Consider the following 19,965-nt stretch of genomic DNA (forward strand, 5'->3'; position numbering starts at 1 on the left):
CGAAACTAAGTGCACTTTATGGTGCAATCATGTGAATATCATACGTAAATTTCTTAATGTATTCCTCCGGGGTCGAGCAATGCTTCAATATAGCTTGCTGAGTCATAGGAACGCAAGTGTAACGTTTATTAGACTGCTACAAAAGCGGAGCCAACACTGCAACCACAGACGTTAATGTGGTATGACGCCTGTATCGTAGGAGTACATATGTAGTGTTTAGTGCTTTCTTGCAAAAATTAGATAGCCAGCACCACGACGTTGCACCGACATTACGCCTGCATATGCTGCTTTGCCAAACCAGCTCATAGGACCTGGCGTGGCTCTGCGGTAGTAGAACACCTGACTGCCACGCAGAATGCTTGGGTTCGATTCCGGGTGGCATCCTAATTTGTATTATTTCCATTCCTCGGGTCAACGCTGCCGATGTCGGTCTTTCTTAACGCTCTCGCATTTAAATTACCATGTCTGTTCTCGCCGTTCATGGGTATATACCCATACCCGTACACCACGGCCCGTCGTTAACGGTATGTGCCACACGTGTCTGGAGGAAAGGGTTTGACGACGTATCCGACAGGACTTCACGTTATTCATGTCATGACCCGGCAGTCATATTCGTCAAATCCTTTTTACCCTCCTATCAGGGGCGTAGCCAGAAATTTTTTCCGGGGCCTGGGGGGGGGGGGGGGGGGGGGGGGGGGGGTTCAACCATACTTTATGTACGTTTATGCGTGCGTTTATATTGTATGTGTGGGTGTTATATACGCAAGCCAAATTGAAAATTTTCGGGGGGGGGGGGTCAACACTCCCCCCTTGGCTACGCCCCTGCCTCCCATGCCAATTTGGTCTACACCAAGTTAAGGAGGCGATCATGAGAGCACCCAGACGTAGGCGGCTAGACAGATAGATAGATACGGAGATAGAAACGCTCAAACTGCCAAAGGTTCGCTAAGACATGTTTCGCACTTAAAATTTGGGGCAGCGTCGCACTAGTGGTGCGAAGGCCCCCTCCTTTCCCTCCCTCACCGTAACTTCCCTTGATATACTGTACTGTATATGGCTATGCTCCTTTCCCTCCTTCTCACTCTCACTTGCCTTTCCCACCTGTTAATACTATACGTGACTACATGCTATGCTTCCTTTCTCTCTCTCTCTGATCTCTTTCTGTCGTTTTTTCTATCTCTTTTATTTCCCGCACTAGTGGTGCGAAGACTCAGGAAAGAGCGGAGCTGGCAGCGTTCCCTTCCTCCTCACCCTTCTCGCCCTCACTTCTCTTTCCCACCCTTATGCTATGCTTACTTTCTCTATCTCACTCTTTCTTTCTATCTCTCTCTCTCTCTGTTTTCTCTTTCTTCTTTGATGCTCTCTCTTTCTGTTTCTATCATGCTGTCTGTTTTTTTCGATATCTTTTTAACACGAAAGTGTTTTATGCCGGGGTCCACCAAGACTTTGATGACGCATTTCCGTCAAGGAAGTACGTCAGCAAATGAACGCCATCAGATGGCAAAGAAAAAAACTATAAGAAGAGTTCCGTTGACGGGAGTCGAACCCATGACCTCTCGCGCCGCGACAATGGCTGGCGGGCGTTTAGCCCACTGAGCTATCGCCAAACACATTACGGAGGCTATATGAACGCGTCTTTTATATTTAACAATTCTCTCTCGCAGTGCTCTTGGATTGATGGATGGATGCTATGAGCGTCCCCTTTATAGCGGGGCGGTGACATCTGTGCCACCAGGCTCGAAACAAATATTAAAAAAACGCGTCGTTGCTACGACCGTCCCATTCGGTGCGTTTCCGATACAAGTTTAATTTCGTAAACGCTTTAACACACCGTGAGGTGGCAGCTTTAACCCAAGCCTAGCTTATAATCCATTCATATCGAACATTAGCTCTCCGACGCTCGCCTGGCTGTCGCACCGCGTTCCCCTCTCGCCATGTGAGAAGTAACGGTCATGCTAGAGGGAAGACACGACGCGCGTAGCGTTTCTCTTCGTATTTCACGACGTTTTGAAGGAGTGCATATCGCGTGTCAGTGTTTATTATGTACTTGTTAATGCCATCTTTGCACGGGGTTCACCATATGCGGTGTCTACGTATATGTTAAGAACTTCAGCTACCGCAAGGGTTAAATCATGATCACGGGCGTTGGTCGTCGGTACGGAGATGTGCCACTAGGCGTCGACGTGAGTGAGATGCATCGACATCAAGCGGTGCTATATCTGCCAAACAACAGTACACATTGTACAAGCTCTGATATACCAATGCACTATAAACAATAAACTACTTCTGTGACGACACATTTCACTTTCGTGCTATACCGATTCCTATGACGGAGGGATAGCCATCATTTTTTTTTGTGTCTTTCTTCATTTCACAAGTAGCGTTTCTACGGCCTTCGCAACAGCCTATGCGTCGTGTTTAAGCGGGCTCACCGTGCCGAGTTCTGCGCGACATTCGGCTGCAATAGCACCTACAGTCGCGATAAAGTCGCATTTCACAAGTTCCCTCGAGATGAGAAGACGGCTGCAAAATTGGTCACTGCTATTAAAAGTGTACTGACATAAAAATTTCGGCCTCGCGTTTTTTTTTTTTTTTTTTTTTTGCTGCCATTGGATTGCTGGGGGCCTATTAGTCATAACACGGCACATCGTTTGCTGCAGCGCGCGACAGATAATTAATTACAGGCTCCTCATTACCGGCCAGTGTGAGTTTCGGTTTCAAAAACGACAAGCCTCCGGGTGCAGCTATCACCACCTAGCGGGTGCTGCGCTAGATCACGTCAGCACACAGAAATGTGACGCTTTTCCGCGCGGTTCGCGAGCGACTGCCGATAAGTACAGGCTGCTGGAGCGAACGCCGGAAAAAAAAGAAAAAAAGCGGCTATGACGTCATCTTAACTTGTAGCAGCGTGGTCACGTAAGCGAAGTAGGGGGTCACCGAAGGTCACCTTTGAGGGTGTCAATAGCCCGAGGGTGTAGATCGCTCATGCAAATTTCAAAATTCATTTAAAATACTGTCACGAGGTCGTAACGTGGACGAAGACCGCAGGCGACGTGTCCGAGATGAAAGTCTTTATTTGGCCGAACTTGTGGCCGAGATACATGACCAAAGGGCATGACCTTGAACGCGAACTGGCTGTCCGGTGTTATGACAGCAGTCTTTTCTCGGTCTCTCTCGTCGACTTCGATTTGCCAGTAGCCGGTCTGGAGGTCCATCGAAGAAAAGTACTTCGCGTTGTGGAGTCGATCAAGGGCGTCGTCTATACGTGGGAGAAGGTACACGTCCTTTTTCGTGATTTTGTTCAGGCGACGATAATCGACGCAGAAACGTAGGGTCCCATCCTTCTTCTTCACTAACACCACCGGTGACGCCCACGGACTCTTTGAAAGCTGGATGGTGTCGTCGCGTAGCATTTCGTCGACTTGTTTCTTTAAGGTGTCACGTTCTCGCGTCGAAACTCTGTACGGGCTCCGACGAAGTGGCTTGGTACTTTCTTCTGTTATGATGCGATGTCTTGCGATCGGTGTCTGCCGAAGTCTGGACGACGATGAAAAGCAGTCCTTGTATTGCAGGAGCAGGGTTTTGAGCTGGTCTTGCTTGACCTTCGGAAGACTCGGGTTGACGTCGAAATCTGGTTCGGGACCTCGACTCGTCGAAGCAGGTTCGGCAGCATCGAAGAGGGCGAAAGCATCGCTGGCGGCTTCACATTCTTCGATGTAGGCGACCGCCGTACCAATGTTGAGGTGCCTATATTCGCGGCTGACGTTTGTCAGCACTACCTTTTGCTTTACCGTCACGCAGCTCGGCTATACCTCGTGCGACGCAAATTTGACGGTTCTGGAGTAGGTGCTGATCGCCCTCGATGACGCCTTCAAGGTACGCAGCTTTTTCGGTGCCGACGGAAATAATGACGCTGGAACGCGGCGGAATGGTCACCTGCTCTTCTATCACATTCAATGCATGGTTCCCTGGCGTCATGCGGTGCGGGAGCGCTTTATCTGAGGTTAGTGTTATCGACTCAGACCTCAGGTCGATGACGGCGCCGTGGTCACTTAGGAAGTCCATTCCAAGTATTACATCCCTGGAGCAGTTTTGTAGGATTACAAAGCTCGCAGGATAAGTCCGGTTATTGGTGGTGACTCTCGCCGTGCAGATACCAATCGGCGTTATCAGGTGGCCTCCAGCTGTCCGGATTTCGGGTCCACTCCAAGAGGTCTTTACTTTCTTCAGCTTGGTGGCGAACGGCCCACTGACGACGGAAAAGTCGGCCCCAGTGTCGACGAGAGCGGTGACGTTGTGGCCGTCGATGAGAACGTCGAGGTCGCTAGTTCGTCGTCTTGCGTTGCGGTTGGGTCGCGGCGTCGGGTCACGGCTGCGTCGGTATATTCCGCTCCTTCCATGTTGCGTCGTCGGGCCTTCTTCGGTCCGCGAGGTTTCGTCGGCAGGGCTTCGTCTGCTTCGCGTCGTGTTCTGCGGGTCTCGTCGCGTTGTCGTCGGCGGCGGCCGCGGCGGCCGCGGAGGATCTTCGGCATTTCGTCGTACAGCAACCGCACCTCCATCAGTTGCTGCCCTTAGTTTCCCGGATACGGGCTAGGCGACCGGCCCCGATTTGGGCCAGTGTACTGCCGGCGGTGCGGTGACATGTAGCGGCCCGGCGAAGGCGAGCGGGAAGGTCGTCGTTCTTGCCACTGTGTTCCGGTGAGGTAGTCGTCAATGTCGCGAGGCCGTTCGCCTGGCTGCGGGCGCGGCGCGTTGACGGCGAATCCTCGAAGCCCCATCTGTCGGTACTGACGGCGGTGGTACGTGTGGCCGGCCTCCCCGCAGTGGTAGCAGAGCGGGCTGTTGTCAGGGGCGCGCCAAACGTCGGTCTTCCTTGGCGTGTATCGCTGGCCGGCTGGCGGGCGGTATGACGTCGGTGCTGGCGGCGGTGGTGCCTGGTGGCGGAACTGCTGTGGCGGTGCGGCGTCTTGACGTGGGCGAGGAGGGGGGGGGGGCGTTGCGTCGGGCTGCAGCAGCATAGCTCACTGCTTGGAGCTGTGGCGGTGCCGGCTGAGGAACACCCAGTGACTGTTGGATCTCTCGCGTACAACGTCAGCAATCGACGTCACTTCGGGTGGTGCCAAAGGTGCGAGCTTTCGCAGCTCCTCTCGCACGATGGCTCGGATCGTTTCACGCAGGTCGTCGGAGCAGAGTGGTTGAACGTCTGCGTACGCTGGCGTCGAGCGGCGATTGAATTGTCGGGTGCGCATCTCCAGCGTCTTTTCAATCGTCGTCGCTTCGGAGATGAATTCCTGGACAGTACACGGTGGGTTCCGCATCAGACCTGCGAACAGCTCCTGCTTTATTCCTCGCATGAGGAAGGGGACTTTCTTGTCTTCCGGCATTTCGGAGTCGGCGTGGCGGAAGAGTCTGGTCATTTCTTCTGTGAAGAGCACCGCGTTTTCGTTCGGGAGCTAGAAACGGGTTTCCAGTAGAGCTTCGGCTCTCTCCTTGCGGACGACGCTTGTAAATGTGGCGAGGAACCTGGTGCGAAAAATGTCCCACGTTGTCAGGGTTCGCTCTTGGTTCTCGAACCAGGTCCGCGCGGCGTCTTCCAAGGCGAAGTATACGTGCTGTAGCTTGTCCTCACTGGTCCATTTATTGAAGACGGCGACGCGGTCGTACGCTTCTAGCCAGCTTTCCGGGTCTTCAAATGACAAATACCCCGCACCTCCACCAGATGTCACGGGGTCGTGACGTGGACGAAAACCGCAGGCGACGTGTCCGAGATGAAAGTGTTTATTTGGCCGAACTTGTGGCCGAGATATGGAAAGGTAATTTACAGCAATACACACTGTATGCAGTGATAGCGGCGAACACAGCGTCGACCGTCGATCAACTGACAAGCGGTGAAGCGCGTCAGCATTTAAACATGTGCCGTCGAATATTCCAGCGTTATCGCTGGCTGTCGTGCAAATTCCAGAATAAGCTCGAGTGTGCGCGTCTTGCGCGCAATCTTAACAAAACGATCGCGAAGCTTCTCGAACGATGAGACGCGGTTCGCGCTGAGCGTTGCTGACAGTCTTTGTGGCCGAAAACCGAATACAGCAAAAGTGATAAAGAAACGCACGTGGCAATACCTTCTAAGCTATATTTGTTGTTGATATTTTGCAGATGATATACACATGTTCGCGAGAATCGATCCCGCTGGTTATCTCGGCCTCGAAATTTTGTGTCAGCACCCCTTTAAGAACAAGTTCTGCAACCCTAGAAAATCAAGTGTGCTACGCCCGAAGTATTTCCGAAACGAAGACGTGCGAGTTTCGCCTCAAATGCAGTCGCTACGCTTGACCAGGGTGTGGGGACGAAACGTTTTACAGTGAGAACTGTTATCAGATCACAACGGCAGTGGGGTAGTTGTCCGCCGCCGCCGCCGGTGTGCGTAACCACTATCGCGCGGGATCGCATGGGATTTGAACCCGGGTCCCCTGCGCGGCAGTCGAGTATTCTACCACAGAGCCATTCTGGTGCTTGAAATTCATTTGCAAAAAGACCCTATACAGGCAAGGAATCGCGTTTAACATGTGTAATGTAGCGTGGCAGAAGAATAGGAATCGCGTTGACATGTGAGTATAGCGTGGCAGACGAATTCAATGCCCCACACACGCTGCAGCACGCACGATCGACGTTCTCACAATTTCCGAAAAACGGCACGCACTGCGCTGAGAGGACCGACGTGGCAGCAAGAAACACATTGAACTTGTGCTTGGTCATCAAATATAGTGCGCTTTTCAGTAGAAAGTTTTCTCGCTATGGATGCTGATATTTCGTTCAAACATAACTGTCCTAGGAATACCGCAGGTTTCTGCCGCCGATTGTTTCTTTATTCAGAGAAATGCCGCGACTTTCTTACTGACGAGCAGTGCCGCGTGTTTCAAGTTGCATCCATCGGCGTTTGAGTCATTTCCTGCGTGACCCGCTCAAGCGTGCTGCCGGGAAAACCGGATTCCCGCCGCCGCCTCCGATTGCTGACGTCAGTACCAGCGACGTCAGAGCGCTCCGGCCTTGGAGTCTAAAGGCGTTGCTCTACCTCACCCTCCTCCTCCTCACACTTCCATTTCCCACACCTTTGCTATACTATGCTATGCTTTACCTACTCCCCTCCATCTTTCCCTCATCCTCACTTCCCTTTCCCACTACTTGTTATACTATACTGTGCATGGCTATGCTATGCTTCCACTTGGCTTTGCCCAGCTGCGCCGAGTTTTGAGCGGTCGCCGGCCACGGCTGGAACTCAAGCCTAAAAAGCCTGCTGTTAATGAGGCAGCCCCATTCCACGGTTTTTGCTTTTTTCCCCTAATTTCAAGGAACTACTTCCTTTGTCGGCCACCTCCCCCCCCCCCCCCCGACACCCAAGCACATCCTCCGGCAGCAGGGGCACGCCGTGAGCGGTTACTGACCGCATGTTTTACAAACGTAACCCATACTCAAACACATGCGAGTACGAGGGCCCCAACGACACCCAGCGCGTGCGGACGCCGTCTACGTCGAGATCAGACATGTCATATGCTAGAATTAGCACACACAACTCCCACAATCACGTACGCTCACTTGATTCTGTTATAGCGTCATCGCAGATGTTGGCAAACCACGAAAACAGCTAACAGAAACGAAGGAAAAAAGTGCACGGCGGCGACCGCAAGAACGCGCGCCGTCCAAAGTCTCGAACTTTTTCGCCTTACCGGCGAGGCGTGTCCAATTTAAGTGACTAACGCGTACGTGCTGGAAGCATCCTACTATATCTGCACCTCAAACTACCATCTTTAAGCCAAGAAAAACCATAATAGACCTTATGCAAAATCTGCTACCATCTAGCGGCCGCCATGCACATTTCCGCCATGTTGAAGGCTACGCGCGCTCCGCATGTGCATACACGGAGCGTACGTATCGACGTGTGGCGGCCGATAGGAACGGCAGTGCCGACATATTTTCGTGTGCCGTGTTGCTGAGATTGAGGAAAATGGGATGCTGAAAAAAAGCCGGCAGATCCCACGCATTGTGGGAATCGATGTAATGCGAAACAGCCAGCAAAGAGCTGTATACATCGTCTTGTATGTCGTTTAGCAAAATGCGTGTCATGGTTTTCATGTTAACTCCTATTATTTATGTTCGTCACACAGTAACGTCGCGCAATACCAACTTCGGAGTAGATCAAGCTAGCGAAACGGCCGCCAGCGCACCATGAGCCTGGCACGTAAGTCATGCTGTACATGACATGTGTGTCATGACTTTCGTGTTAACTCGTGTCATTTATGTTCGTCACACAGTCACGTCGCAAGATACCAATTTCGATGTATATCAAGCTAACGAAACGGGCGCCAGCGCCCCATGAGCGTGGCACGTAAGTCATGCTGTACATGACATGTGTGTCATGATTTTCATGTGAACTCGTGTTTTTATGTTCGTCACACAGTCACGTCGCAAGATACCAGTTTCGGTGTATATCGAGCTAGCGAAACGGCCGCCAGCGCACCATGAGCGTGGCACGTGTCATGCTGTACATGACATGCGTGTCATGATTGTCATGTTAGCTCGTGTTACTTATGTTCGTCACACAGTCACGTCGCAAGATACCAATTTCGGTGTATATCGAGCTAGCGAAACGGCCGCCAGCGCACCATGAGCGTGGCACGTGTCATGCTGTACATGACATGCGTGTCATGATTTTCATGTTAACTCGTGTTATTTATGTTCGTCACACAGTCACGTCGCGCAATACCATTTCCGGGGTAGATCAAGCTAGCGAAACGGCCGCCAGCGCCCCATGAGCGTGGCACGTAAGTCATGCTGTACATGACATGCGTGTCATGATTTTAGTGTTAACTCGTGTTATTTATGTTCGTCACACAGTCACGTCGCGCAATACCATTTCCGGGGTAGATCAAGCTAGCGAAACGGCCGCCAGCGCCCCATGAGCGTGGCACGTAAGTCATGCTGTACATGACATGCGTGTCATGATTTTCGTGTTAACTCGTGTTATTTATGTTCGTCACACAGTCACGTCGCGCAATACCAGTTTCGGGGTAGATCAAGCTAGCGAAACGACCACCAGCGCCCCATGAGCGCGGCACGTAAGTCATGCTGCACATGTCATGCGTGTCATGATCTTCATGTTAACTCGTGTTTTTATGTTCGTCACACAGTCATGACGCGCAATACCAATTTCGGGGTAGGTCAAGCTAGCGAAACGGCCGCCAACGCCCCATGAGTGTGGCACGTAAGTCATGCTGTACATGACATGCGTGTCATGATTTTCGTGTTAACTCGTGTTATTTATGTTCGTCACACAGTCACGTCGCGCAATACCAATTTCGGGGTAGATCAAGCTAGCGAAACGACCGCCAGCGCACCATAAGCGTGGCATGTAAATCATGCTGTACATGTCATGCGTGTCATGATTTTCATGTTATGACTTGTCATTTATGTTCGTCATACAGTCATGTTACACCATCCCAACTTTGGTGTACATTCCATTAATCAAGCGACCAGAAGAGCACAAAGTCGTAGGCGGATAGATAGATAGATAGATAGATAGATAGATAGATAGATAGATAGATAGATAGATAGATAGATAGATAGATAGATAGATAGATAGATAGATAGATAGATAGATAGATAGATAGATAGATAGATAGATAGATAGATAGATAGATAGATAGATAGATAGATAGATAGATAGATAGATAGATAGATAGATAGATAGATAGATAGATAGATAGATAGATAGATAGATAGATAGATAGATAGATAGATACGCTCAAAGTCGCAGAAGTTCGCTAAGAAATGCTTCGCATTTAAAAAGGTTTGCAGGAAACTAGCCTCCGTGTGTTATTAGATTTCCTTGCGGCCGACGAGAAACGGCAGATCGTTCTGTTGCTCCGGCTACTGCTTACGACTAACGCCGTGTTTACGTTCTCCGTTCTTAATAGATGTGGTATGTGACAGCATCGGCACTCATCAGAGAACACTCCTTCGTGTCATGCCGGAAAGAGACAGTTTTCGCGTCGCGTACTTGCAGGCACAGACAAATCGGCTTCGTGTACGAGCTCCAAAGCTGCATCGCGGCTACTCGCGCATGCCTGCGCAGTTGTTGACACCATTACTTTATCACATTGCGATGTGTTAAGTAGCTCGTGCGAGTCATCGATTCTCAGCGAACGGACCGATTGTGCTGGAGCGTGTTGTTCGTAGTTTGTTTTCGATTGTGAAGTTTAACGAGGTAGCATTTGGTGGGATGCTTTGCGCGCGTACTGCTTTCCTATGCGTATTTTTCAAGCATTTCATGTGCTATTACTGCCAAATTCAGAGGGGTGGCCCGGATGGCCTGGCCCTCCCCCCCTACTTTCTTTTTTATGTATACCCCAAGAAGAGCACATATCAGGTTCTCTCAGCTGACGCTGATCCCCCTTCGGAAAATCCTGCGCCCCGGTGTGATGGGAAATGTTAACAGATGCTTGTGTGTGGAACTTTTCGTATGAAACTTTTAAAAAATGCGGTTCCCGCAGATGTGTTACATTCCACCGTGGGTGGGTTACCGTTGGTTACGCGCTGAGGTGGTTTCGCAAGCGTTCAGTCGGCGACGCAAAACTGCCTTGCTGCAACGGGTTGAAATTGTAAGGCGCCAGTAGGCCCCGAAAGCGACAATGTGAACGCGGTGACCACAGCAGTGAAATATTTCTTGTTTCAAAACTAACGAACAGGACAACGTTTCATTTCAAATACAATACACAATACATTATGTCGACGTAGCTGTCCCTTATGAAATACGCTTTGAAATGGGTCAACAGCACTTTCTTACCGTCATCGCTGTGCCCAGCCGCGTCGCGCGCTAATGCCTCCTCCCAACCATCCTGCACAACACGCATGATATTCCGATAACTAACAACGCTTCATTCGCTACACTGAAAACAGACGAAATTTATAACCAAGCGCAAAGCTTCATTCTCAACGACGACAGGCTTACATGTGACTCAGTGACAAACTTGTACCTTCTTCTCGTTGCGAGGCCGTTCTTCACACGTAACAATTGTCAACGTAAAAACTAGGAAATGCCAGTAATGTGTACAGGCTCGTCTGTAGTTTTTTTGCCCCGATTGCCGACTATAAAAGCAGATACGAGCAAGAAGTTATAGCATTGATAACAATACGGTTCGGACACAAGCCTCCAACATGGCGCCGAATCGGTAGCTTCGTCAAACCTCCGACATATGGCAGCAATTTTGCATAAGGTCTATATATAGTTCCTCGAAGCGTTCTGTGGACGGGCTTGTTTTCACGTTCCCACGCGCGGAAGCACGCTGGACACTCAAGGTTCATGGAAATGTTATGAAGCAGACTAAAGCGCATCTCAAAACGACATCTTGCACCTTCAGCAGTGCAAACACAATGTGCGATCAGCAAAAAGTGACCCTTGATAATTGTTTGCATCGCTCATTTTATGGGAGCTTGTACAGCAACGCGCATAAGAGTGTCAGCCCGTTAACTTACACCTTTAGTTGGGCATCCGCAACAGCCCCGCGGACGCAGGCTGCTGTTGGAAATGGCTGGCAGATAACTTCCGCAGAGCTGCTGCAGACGCCCAGCTAAAGCTGTATAATTAGTACCTACGAAAGCAGTACACTCACCGTTAACGGGCGCACGTTGTCCGTGTCCGCAGCTCCATGAATATTCCGCCCTCCAAGCGTGACTTCGAGCACGGAGCCTGGCGTCAACGCCACCGAAGATGCGCAATTTTGCTCGAACACAAAACTGCACGACAGGCAACTGACGCAACCCGCGCTACCGACGAAACGCGACCGAGCAGACTGAGAGAGGAGGCCGAGGCGCGGCGCCAGCCCGGCTGGCTCCGTCGGCGAGCCACCGCGCCAGAAAGGCGCCGAACAGCAAACGCGCGATACGTATGGCGTATTCGCAATGTCCACGAACTATAGGTGGCGTGCCATGCGATGCGATTCAAGATGGCGCCAGGAGGAGGGTCAACCAGTTTGTTAGCATAGGAACTGATAGGACGTGCGGACGTACGGCCCGTGCCACTTTCACCGGATGAAGTCATGAGCTGCACTGAAATGGATATGAGACCAAAATACTTTCCCAAACCTTGGAAAGTGCTAAGTGCTCGCCACCTAATTATTTGCTGCGGTGTGAAAGGTTATATTTCAGCTCCGTTACCGTGCATCAACGATGCTTTGCTAAATCATGTGCGTGCTACAGAAAACTGCGTCATCTAGAATTGGCGTATGAATTGAACGGCACTCCGAGGTAGTACAGTCGCAATCTTCTTGAGAGTGAACACAGGAGCGCGTGGCTATCGGTACTACTAGCGCCTCCACAGTATGTGAGCGCATGCGCAAGGAGGGTAGCTTCCCTTCCCGCGCATCACGTCACAGGAGCGCTCGTGTGTCGTCTGCTGGCTGTTTTTCGCCCCTCGGTGGTGACCGCATTAATACGGCTGCTAAAATTTGGATCTTTTCAGTTCAAACGTTGTGCTTCCTATGGTTGACGTGTCACCCAGTTTTCGTCTTTTTCTTCCTCCTGTGTTCTTGTAGTCGTACAACGGACAGACAAAGAAACGCAAACATCCGAACCGTTACTCGGTGCACATTTCACATGACTGACACGTTTAAAGAAGTAGTATCAGTAAACTGGAATAATTTTGTTTCATGGTATTTTGGTATTTCGTGATGTCCCCCTTTGGGAAGAAAAGTTGCTGCCATTTCAGAGGGCAGCGACGACTACAGCGCTGGCAGAAAGTTATGGTTCGCTCGAAGATTCTCCCACTCTTCTCGAACGGCTACCTAGAGCTCGTCCCAGTGTCGCCGCGTAAGCAGGGTGTTGCGCCAGCGCCCTCCTTTTCTGCATACTCTCATATATTTTCACAAATGTTCGTGCTGGCCAGAACAGCACAGCGATCGTACGATTTCTATGTGCTCTTTCGTAACTGTTGCAGTGTGTACCGGCACCAGGTCATGCTGAAACACACGATGTGCGTCGGTGAAAACACCTAAAATGATCTTGAAAAACGCCAGCAAACAATAACATATTTTCTAGTTGATTCGTGCATCGTGTGGAACGTTATTGCATGTTGAACATTTTTACTCACTTTGAAGCACGCGGTTTTCTTACTGCAGTATACGTGCAGCGGACAAGACACGCGCTTGCTTCTCTGACGCAATGCGCGTGACGGCAGAATTCTCGCACGCCGTACGCACTGCGCATGAGCAATGCTTCTCGCTTCCGCCGCTTAACTGCGCTGGGACCTCGGAAAGACACGCGCTCCGTGTTCACTGTCAAAAAGTTTGCGACTGTACGTACCGAGCCTGCCTGACGGATTTGCCGTAGTAGTAGGCCGCCACCCAGTGAACCACAAATATTGTGTAGACATCCATGGTATGTTTCTCGTGGACGTTGTAAATGTCTCTTAGATATCCATAGAAATCCAAATTACGAAGATTAGATGTACCCGCAACTATAAAAAGCTCGACCGAGTAAGGTTGCAGGCACGTTACACATGAACACTGAATGGACATTTAATAGATATACATAGACATTGTCATTTAGTAAATAAAAGCTTTCTTCATGCACTTCGCACACTTACCGCATGTAGTTGGTGTGTTAGACCTGCGGTCCCATGGCAGTCTTGCTTATTGCCGCTCGGCTATACTTTATAGAAAGCATCAAAGGCGTGAGGCTGGCCGGATTGCTGTCAGACAAATTTAAGGCCAGCCTCACGGCGTTGATGCTTTCTATAAGTATAGCACACCAGCTAAGAGCCTGACTGCAGTGGGAGCGCAGGTCTCTAGCACACAAAACTATACATGCAGCAAGCCTGAGGAAGTGCATAGAAAAAAGTTCTCATTCACAAAATTTTAGCAATGTTTGGTAAAGAAAGCCCCAACCAGCCTGGCATTATCATCAAGCACAAGCTGCCGTCTAACCTGCATGTTTATGCTGAGTCCAAGACCTGAGAGATTTATTGCAGCAGACAGCACATTGTTTTCAAGCACATTTATTGAACATAAAATGAAATCAGTCTTTGAATGTAAGGGTAATGTAAGTGAAGTTATGGGAATAAATTATTACTGAACAGAAGTCTTCAACAAAGTTCGCCTTGAAAGCTTCAAAGTTATGTGAATGAAAAATTACTGAACAAAAGTCTTCAATGAAGTTCGCCTTGAACGCTTCGAAGTGATGTGAATGAAAAATTGCTGAACAAAAGTCTTCAACGAAGTTCCCCTTTAAGGCTTCATCATGCTGCACGGCTACTCATCACAACCACTTGATCCTAAGAATACAACAAAAAAGAGAGTCAATATAAGCTATCCAAAAACAGCGAAAAGAAATACTATAAGACATTCCAAGCATGAGCATACCAGCAGTACTGCTACTCAATATTACCATGAGAAAGAAATGCTTGGCTTGGATTATAATGCCCCACTCCTCAACTTAGCAGAAGAAATTGAGAAAGATGATGCATACTGCAGAAACACAGCAAATGCAGATTAATAATGCATACATGAGCAATAACCACGTTACTCATTTCAGCATATGTAAGTATAGCTATTCCTAGAAGCTAAAGAGCACTCTGAAATGCCCTTGGGCCTTAAGAGTATCAATAAATAAATACAAAGACCTTTCACTAATTCGTGCTTCGTTGTAAATTTCAGTTTCGGAACATCATACTACAAAGAGTGATGTTTTCATACTAAAGTGCAGCAGATAAGAGCTACACTGGACACACATTTGAGTTTCCAGTGTATGCCTAATTGTCTGCCACATTGTGTCATAAAGTTATGGGATAACATTCAACTTGTTGAAAATTTCTCAGAGGCAACTTAACGTCCAAATATGATGAGAAACATAACCATTAAAGGGCTCAATAATTGATCAGAACATGTCACAAGATTCTAGTGGAAATGAAAACTAACTTTCGGGACTATTTTTATCATGGTGCTTGTGATTTAAGTAGGAAGTATAAAGTGCTATAGAAAGTTAAAAAAAAATGCATGTACCGCTTCTGCAGGGAAGGCTTGGTACAATGCGACAGAGAATTGAGCTAACTATGCAATTTCTTGTCATTTAATACATTATACTTCTTGCTTAAACTGTGGTCTTTATGTCACACAGCCATGTGCACTTGATTTATTCCATAGCATTACAAGATAAAAAAAATGTTCTGAGAAGCAAAGCCAGCATCACGGCAACGGTGGAACAGCACACCTGCTGTGAACTGTGGTGTCCATGATTGCATGGAGATGCACTCAAGTGCTTTTGTAGGCAAACTTAAGAGTGATTACATATACTGTAGTCTTCATGTGAGATACAAAAAGCTGTTTACTAGTTTTACCATAAATGGGTGCCACCACTGGATGAGCAGAACTACTGATATAGCCTATAAACTCTCGCAAATGCTGGCATATGATTGTTATCATGCTCACATATCACTGTTTCTAGCATGTTTTCCAAGCACAACTCAATCTACAAAGCAGATAGAAAATTTTAAAAAACGTTCTACAGTGCTTTCCATTTACATCACACTGACTGGATACTGTGACCAATGAGCTTCGATTGCAACAGAAAAAAACTGGGCACTGCAGAAATTAGCTGTCAGTTCCTTTAAGCTTACTGCAAAATGCATAGCAGGTTTATTACCTCTTGCTGCATTCCTGCGCCTTGCTGGGGCATGACGCAGCCATTCTCGAATGGCTGCCTCTATGGCAAATTCATTTGCAGCGTGAACCTTTTGCACAGCACCTTTGAGAAAGTCAAAGCAATAATTGAGAGACAAAAAGTGACACCAACTTAAACATTCAATCAAGCCAACAGCCTGATTTTCTTTCCGATGACAACCGTCAAAGGCGGATACAAGATTTTGTCCGGGGGGGGGGGGGGGGCAGCTAATGAGAAGTCTGATACTTAAAGCTTTAAATTTGTAATAAATTTGTAAATGCAAGTGACTTATTTAGTAATATTTTGTGCACTATGATTATATTCCCCATGTTGTTCCTTTATCGATCTTAGCTCTACTTCCATGTTCAAAATGATGTATATATTTCACTATTCTATTGATTGGTATAAATATGCAAACGTGACTGTGCTGCCGTGAACCCTTGCGATAGGAGCAAAAACAAAACCAAAAGACAGCTTTCTTTCACCTCTCTTCCACCTGTTTTTAAGAGGGACTAAACACGAAGTTGATTCATTGATAACGACACACACACACTCGGCTTTCAAGAATTAAGGAGGGGAAGGAGTTAGGACATCTGACCCCCCCCCCTCCGGATCCACCAGTAACAACACTATAACAACAATACCCCTGCATAGAGTAGCCAACTGGACTGCTGTCTGGTTAACCTCCCTGCCTTCTCCCTTTTCTGTAATCCTAGAAGCAAAAGCATGATGCTTAAAACATTTAAAGCAAAGTCCAAATGGCAGCCACCTGACAGTTTTTAGTTGAACGGAGAGACCTCTTTCACCAAGGAAACAAGAGAAGCTATCAATCAAGTACATGAAAAACACTTACTTATTATGCAAGAGGCAAGACGGAGCTCGCTGAATCTACGCTTTCCTTTTTTCCAAGCCATGAGAATTCCGCTGCAAGATTGTCACAGAGCAGGTAGCAAAGAATTCTTTTTGTGCACGCAGCAGCATTGATTCCACCTTTGTTGGCAAGCTCTTCCACCTGAAATAGAGGCAAGCCAATATACACTTATCGTAAGCATGCAATTAAAAACTGCACATATCTCATGAATATATATAAAAATAATGGCTTTACTAAAAGAGTACATCGACTACTTCAAATTTTCTATAAATATATGTAACCTAGGGGACAAATTAAAATTCTATTCAGTGGTGGCTGAGGATTTACACACTGCACTAGTGTTGAAAAGAAGGAAGACATTAGGTGGCCCTCAGACAGCAAAACACACACAACACACAACCTCAATGCACTTACAAGCACATCTTTCATCTGGCCAGTCAACTTGTTATCGAACTGTTTCAGTGACTCGTACTCCGAGAACGGGCTGGAAACTAAAGGTGCATTTCCTTTGGCAGCATTGGACCGAAGCCGGCCAATCAGCCCATGTATAAGTTCCCCATGCTGCTTTTGAACCATTCGCAGCACTGTCAGCTTCACGAGTACTTCATGCTGGAACTCTGAAATAAAATGGTACAAAAAGCCTGCAGACCCCTAACAACCAATCTTTGTTTGTGACTTTTGTGCTAATTTATAGCTCTGATAATCCCAAAATTGAACTTCAAATATTGTAATGCATCATAACTATCCAAGTATAATTATGATCAATTTCGACATCACTCAAAACTCCCACCTAAAATTATAAACTAGTGGCCTACCACAGGGGAGTGCCATAATGCCAGATGTGCTAAGGTTGAAGCTTGGGCTAGTGAGTTGGTAGATAGTGCGAAGAAGGGGAACAGCGCTAAAATTTTTCAACAAACACAAAGAAAGACGGACGACGTGGATGGCCAGATGTGGTTGCACTTTGGCGACCTTGAAAGTGCATGTGAATGCTTTAGTGGATGTTAGGGTGTGACACTCCAGGCAAGTGTTAGCGCGGAAATTTCTGTAAACAATTAAACGACACAACACACCCACCTGCCGAGCACCCACATTTCTATCACGAGTGTGCCCTTTTGAAAAAAAAAATTCCTTGCTACAGTCAAAAAAGCCATGCACTGGTGCTAACAGCCAGAACCACGTTGACAGCAGCCACACAACAGAGTGAAGAATAACGCTGCAAACTTGTCTGTGAGACTGAGAATACTCTCATTAATCATTAAACATCACAGGAGGCCCCTGTCCTAATCATACTAGTGACAATATCCAGATGTGCTGCCTACTCAGATGAACAGTCACGGTTGTTCAAAACCAAATTAAAATTTCTCAAAGGCAACATTCACCACATTAATTTGGAACGATGTGCTCAAGTCAGTAATGCCTGTGTACGCTAGACAATCAATGAACACAAACATTTCAAGCTTTAACATTCGATGTCGGGAGTCCTTTACAGAAACTTCATGTATGCTAATCAGTCAGGCACACATGGGAAGAATGAATAGAAAGAGAGAAAAACGAAGGAGAAAGGCAGGGAGGTTAACCAAGCTTGGCTTGGCTGGCTACCCTACACGGAGGTGGAGGAATAAGACAAGCTTTACTTTAGTGAATACGTGAAAAGCTGTATTGACAACAAAAAACAGCACACTAATTCCTCTCAAGTATACTAGCCCTACATTGCACCATGGCAACATGAACATGCATCCAAGTTGCACTTTAACCAGACAATATCTATGAAAATCTCATTAGTTGATGCTGAATGTACCCTCTGGGGTTAGCGCCTTCCTGTTTTTTGCCCGTGCAGGAGGTGAAGCCATGGCTGCAGACAAAACATGAAAATTTTAATGCAGGTTTGGTTAAAAAAGTATCAGTACTGGACTGATAAGTTTACCGGGGGCACATATATAACTGAAAACACATGACTAACGAGAAGCTTTCACAGTTTACCAGAGTCACGCATGCCAGCTTCAGTCTCCTGGCCATCCAGCATCTCTGCAAAGAAAGTGCTGCAACGTCACCCAGCTGCCCAGAATATAGGGATGACTAAATATCCATTCAAGGGAAACTATGCAATTTATTGTGCTGGGCTCCTAGCAGCCCTACAACTTGGCCTAGAAATCTTAAGTTTTAGATACAGCTAAATTGATTTACATGCTTCAATGGCGCCTTTATAAGGATACTTTTTTAAAATTACATATAAGTTAATATATGCTCTCCAGCATAAGGAAAGTGGAAGTACAATGCTTACCACAACCATCTTCCGATTCGTCAGAGTCACTTGAAAGATCTGCAAAGTATTGAGTAGTTAGTCAACTGAAGATGAGGCCAGAAATGTGGATGATTACCTTCAGTGTTTTCTGCCGGAGTGTCGCAGTCTCTGTCTGCAAATTCAAAACCATGTCAGACAAGAAGCACTCTTAAGGACTTATTTGCTTACGTGTTGAACCAGATGGGCCAGGGAAGCTGCTGGGGGGTTTTCAAAAGAGCATTGAAGGTGTGGCTTGGCTTTGACATCTTAAAAAGAAATATGCAGCATTGACCGAGTGTGGCAACAAAGAGAGACTTAGTATGACGTATTGTAAAAGGGTGAGCTGCTGCTTGCCTGTCCTTTCTGTTGGTTGCCAACCTCTTGCAACTGGTTTCCTCCTTCGTGAAATTCGTCGCAAGCATTTGCACAAGTGTTCTCCATTCCTGCATGCAAAAAGGAATATTACAAAAGAGAATAATCTCTTCGTATGACAACTTACGTTCATCTGTGGACGGTCCATTTAACCAGTGAGGCGTGAATGAAAAGTAGGCACTTCATCATCGCTAATGTAACGACTTGGCTTTGACACCTTATTAAAAAGACAGAACAACAGACTGTGGGCTTTGTCTCGAAACTGCACAGCAGGTTCGAGGAGTGGGGAAAAAAGAACATAAATGCGATATGAGTAGCATGATGGTAAACCAAAGGGTCAGTCTAACCTTCCGTTTCTGAAGGTGCTCAGATTCACATCAGAGTACTGAGCTTGATCCAGATTTCTACGAGCCTCTTGATATGTGCCTATAATAAGAACCCGCATATTCAGAGAAACTGCATGCATCATACTCAAGTTAAAGCTATCCATAATAAACTTACTGTAGGTAGTTTTCACCACAATGCTGTACATTTTCCAGTCTTTGTTGGGGGCTTTTGCTTTTTGAACAGTTGCCATTTTGCAGCCAGGTCCTGGTGGCCAATAGCATTTGCCACCAACAATCCATATGTTGGGCACAACAGCTACTGTTTTCTCTTCAGTAAATTCCACAATGGAAAAGCGCATCTGTAAAAAATTGTCTGTGACCACTCTCAGACAAAAAATGAACATAAA

The 19,965-nt window shown here is 47.4% G+C and overlaps 1 protein-coding gene across 1 annotated transcript; it reads right to left on the reverse strand.

Annotated features, from left to right (window-relative positions):
- Positions 1 to 14,138: 14,138 nt before the first annotated feature.
- On the reverse strand, positions 14,139 to 19,083 carry LOC119388256 (uncharacterized). Its single transcript, XM_037655927.2, has 9 exons — positions 19,050 to 19,083; positions 18,958 to 18,993; positions 18,861 to 18,899; positions 18,560 to 18,604; positions 18,378 to 18,431; positions 16,991 to 17,193; positions 16,559 to 16,717; positions 15,688 to 15,789; positions 14,139 to 14,320 (listed from the first exon to the last, which is right to left on the reverse strand). Exons 4-7 carry the CDS (start codon positions 18,600 to 18,602, stop codon positions 16,562 to 16,564), a joined length of 456 nt encoding a protein of 151 aa, XP_037511855.1. The 5' UTR covers positions 18,603 to 18,604; positions 18,861 to 18,899; positions 18,958 to 18,993; positions 19,050 to 19,083; the 3' UTR covers positions 14,139 to 14,320; positions 15,688 to 15,789; positions 16,559 to 16,561.
- Between the last annotated feature and the right edge of the window lie 882 nt (positions 19,084 to 19,965).

The sequence above is a fragment of the Rhipicephalus sanguineus genome, chromosome 3, assembly GCF_013339695.2.
Source record: "Rhipicephalus sanguineus isolate Rsan-2018 chromosome 3, BIME_Rsan_1.4, whole genome shotgun sequence".
NCBI classification, from domain to species: Eukaryota; Metazoa; Arthropoda; class Arachnida; order Ixodida; family Ixodidae; genus Rhipicephalus; species Rhipicephalus sanguineus.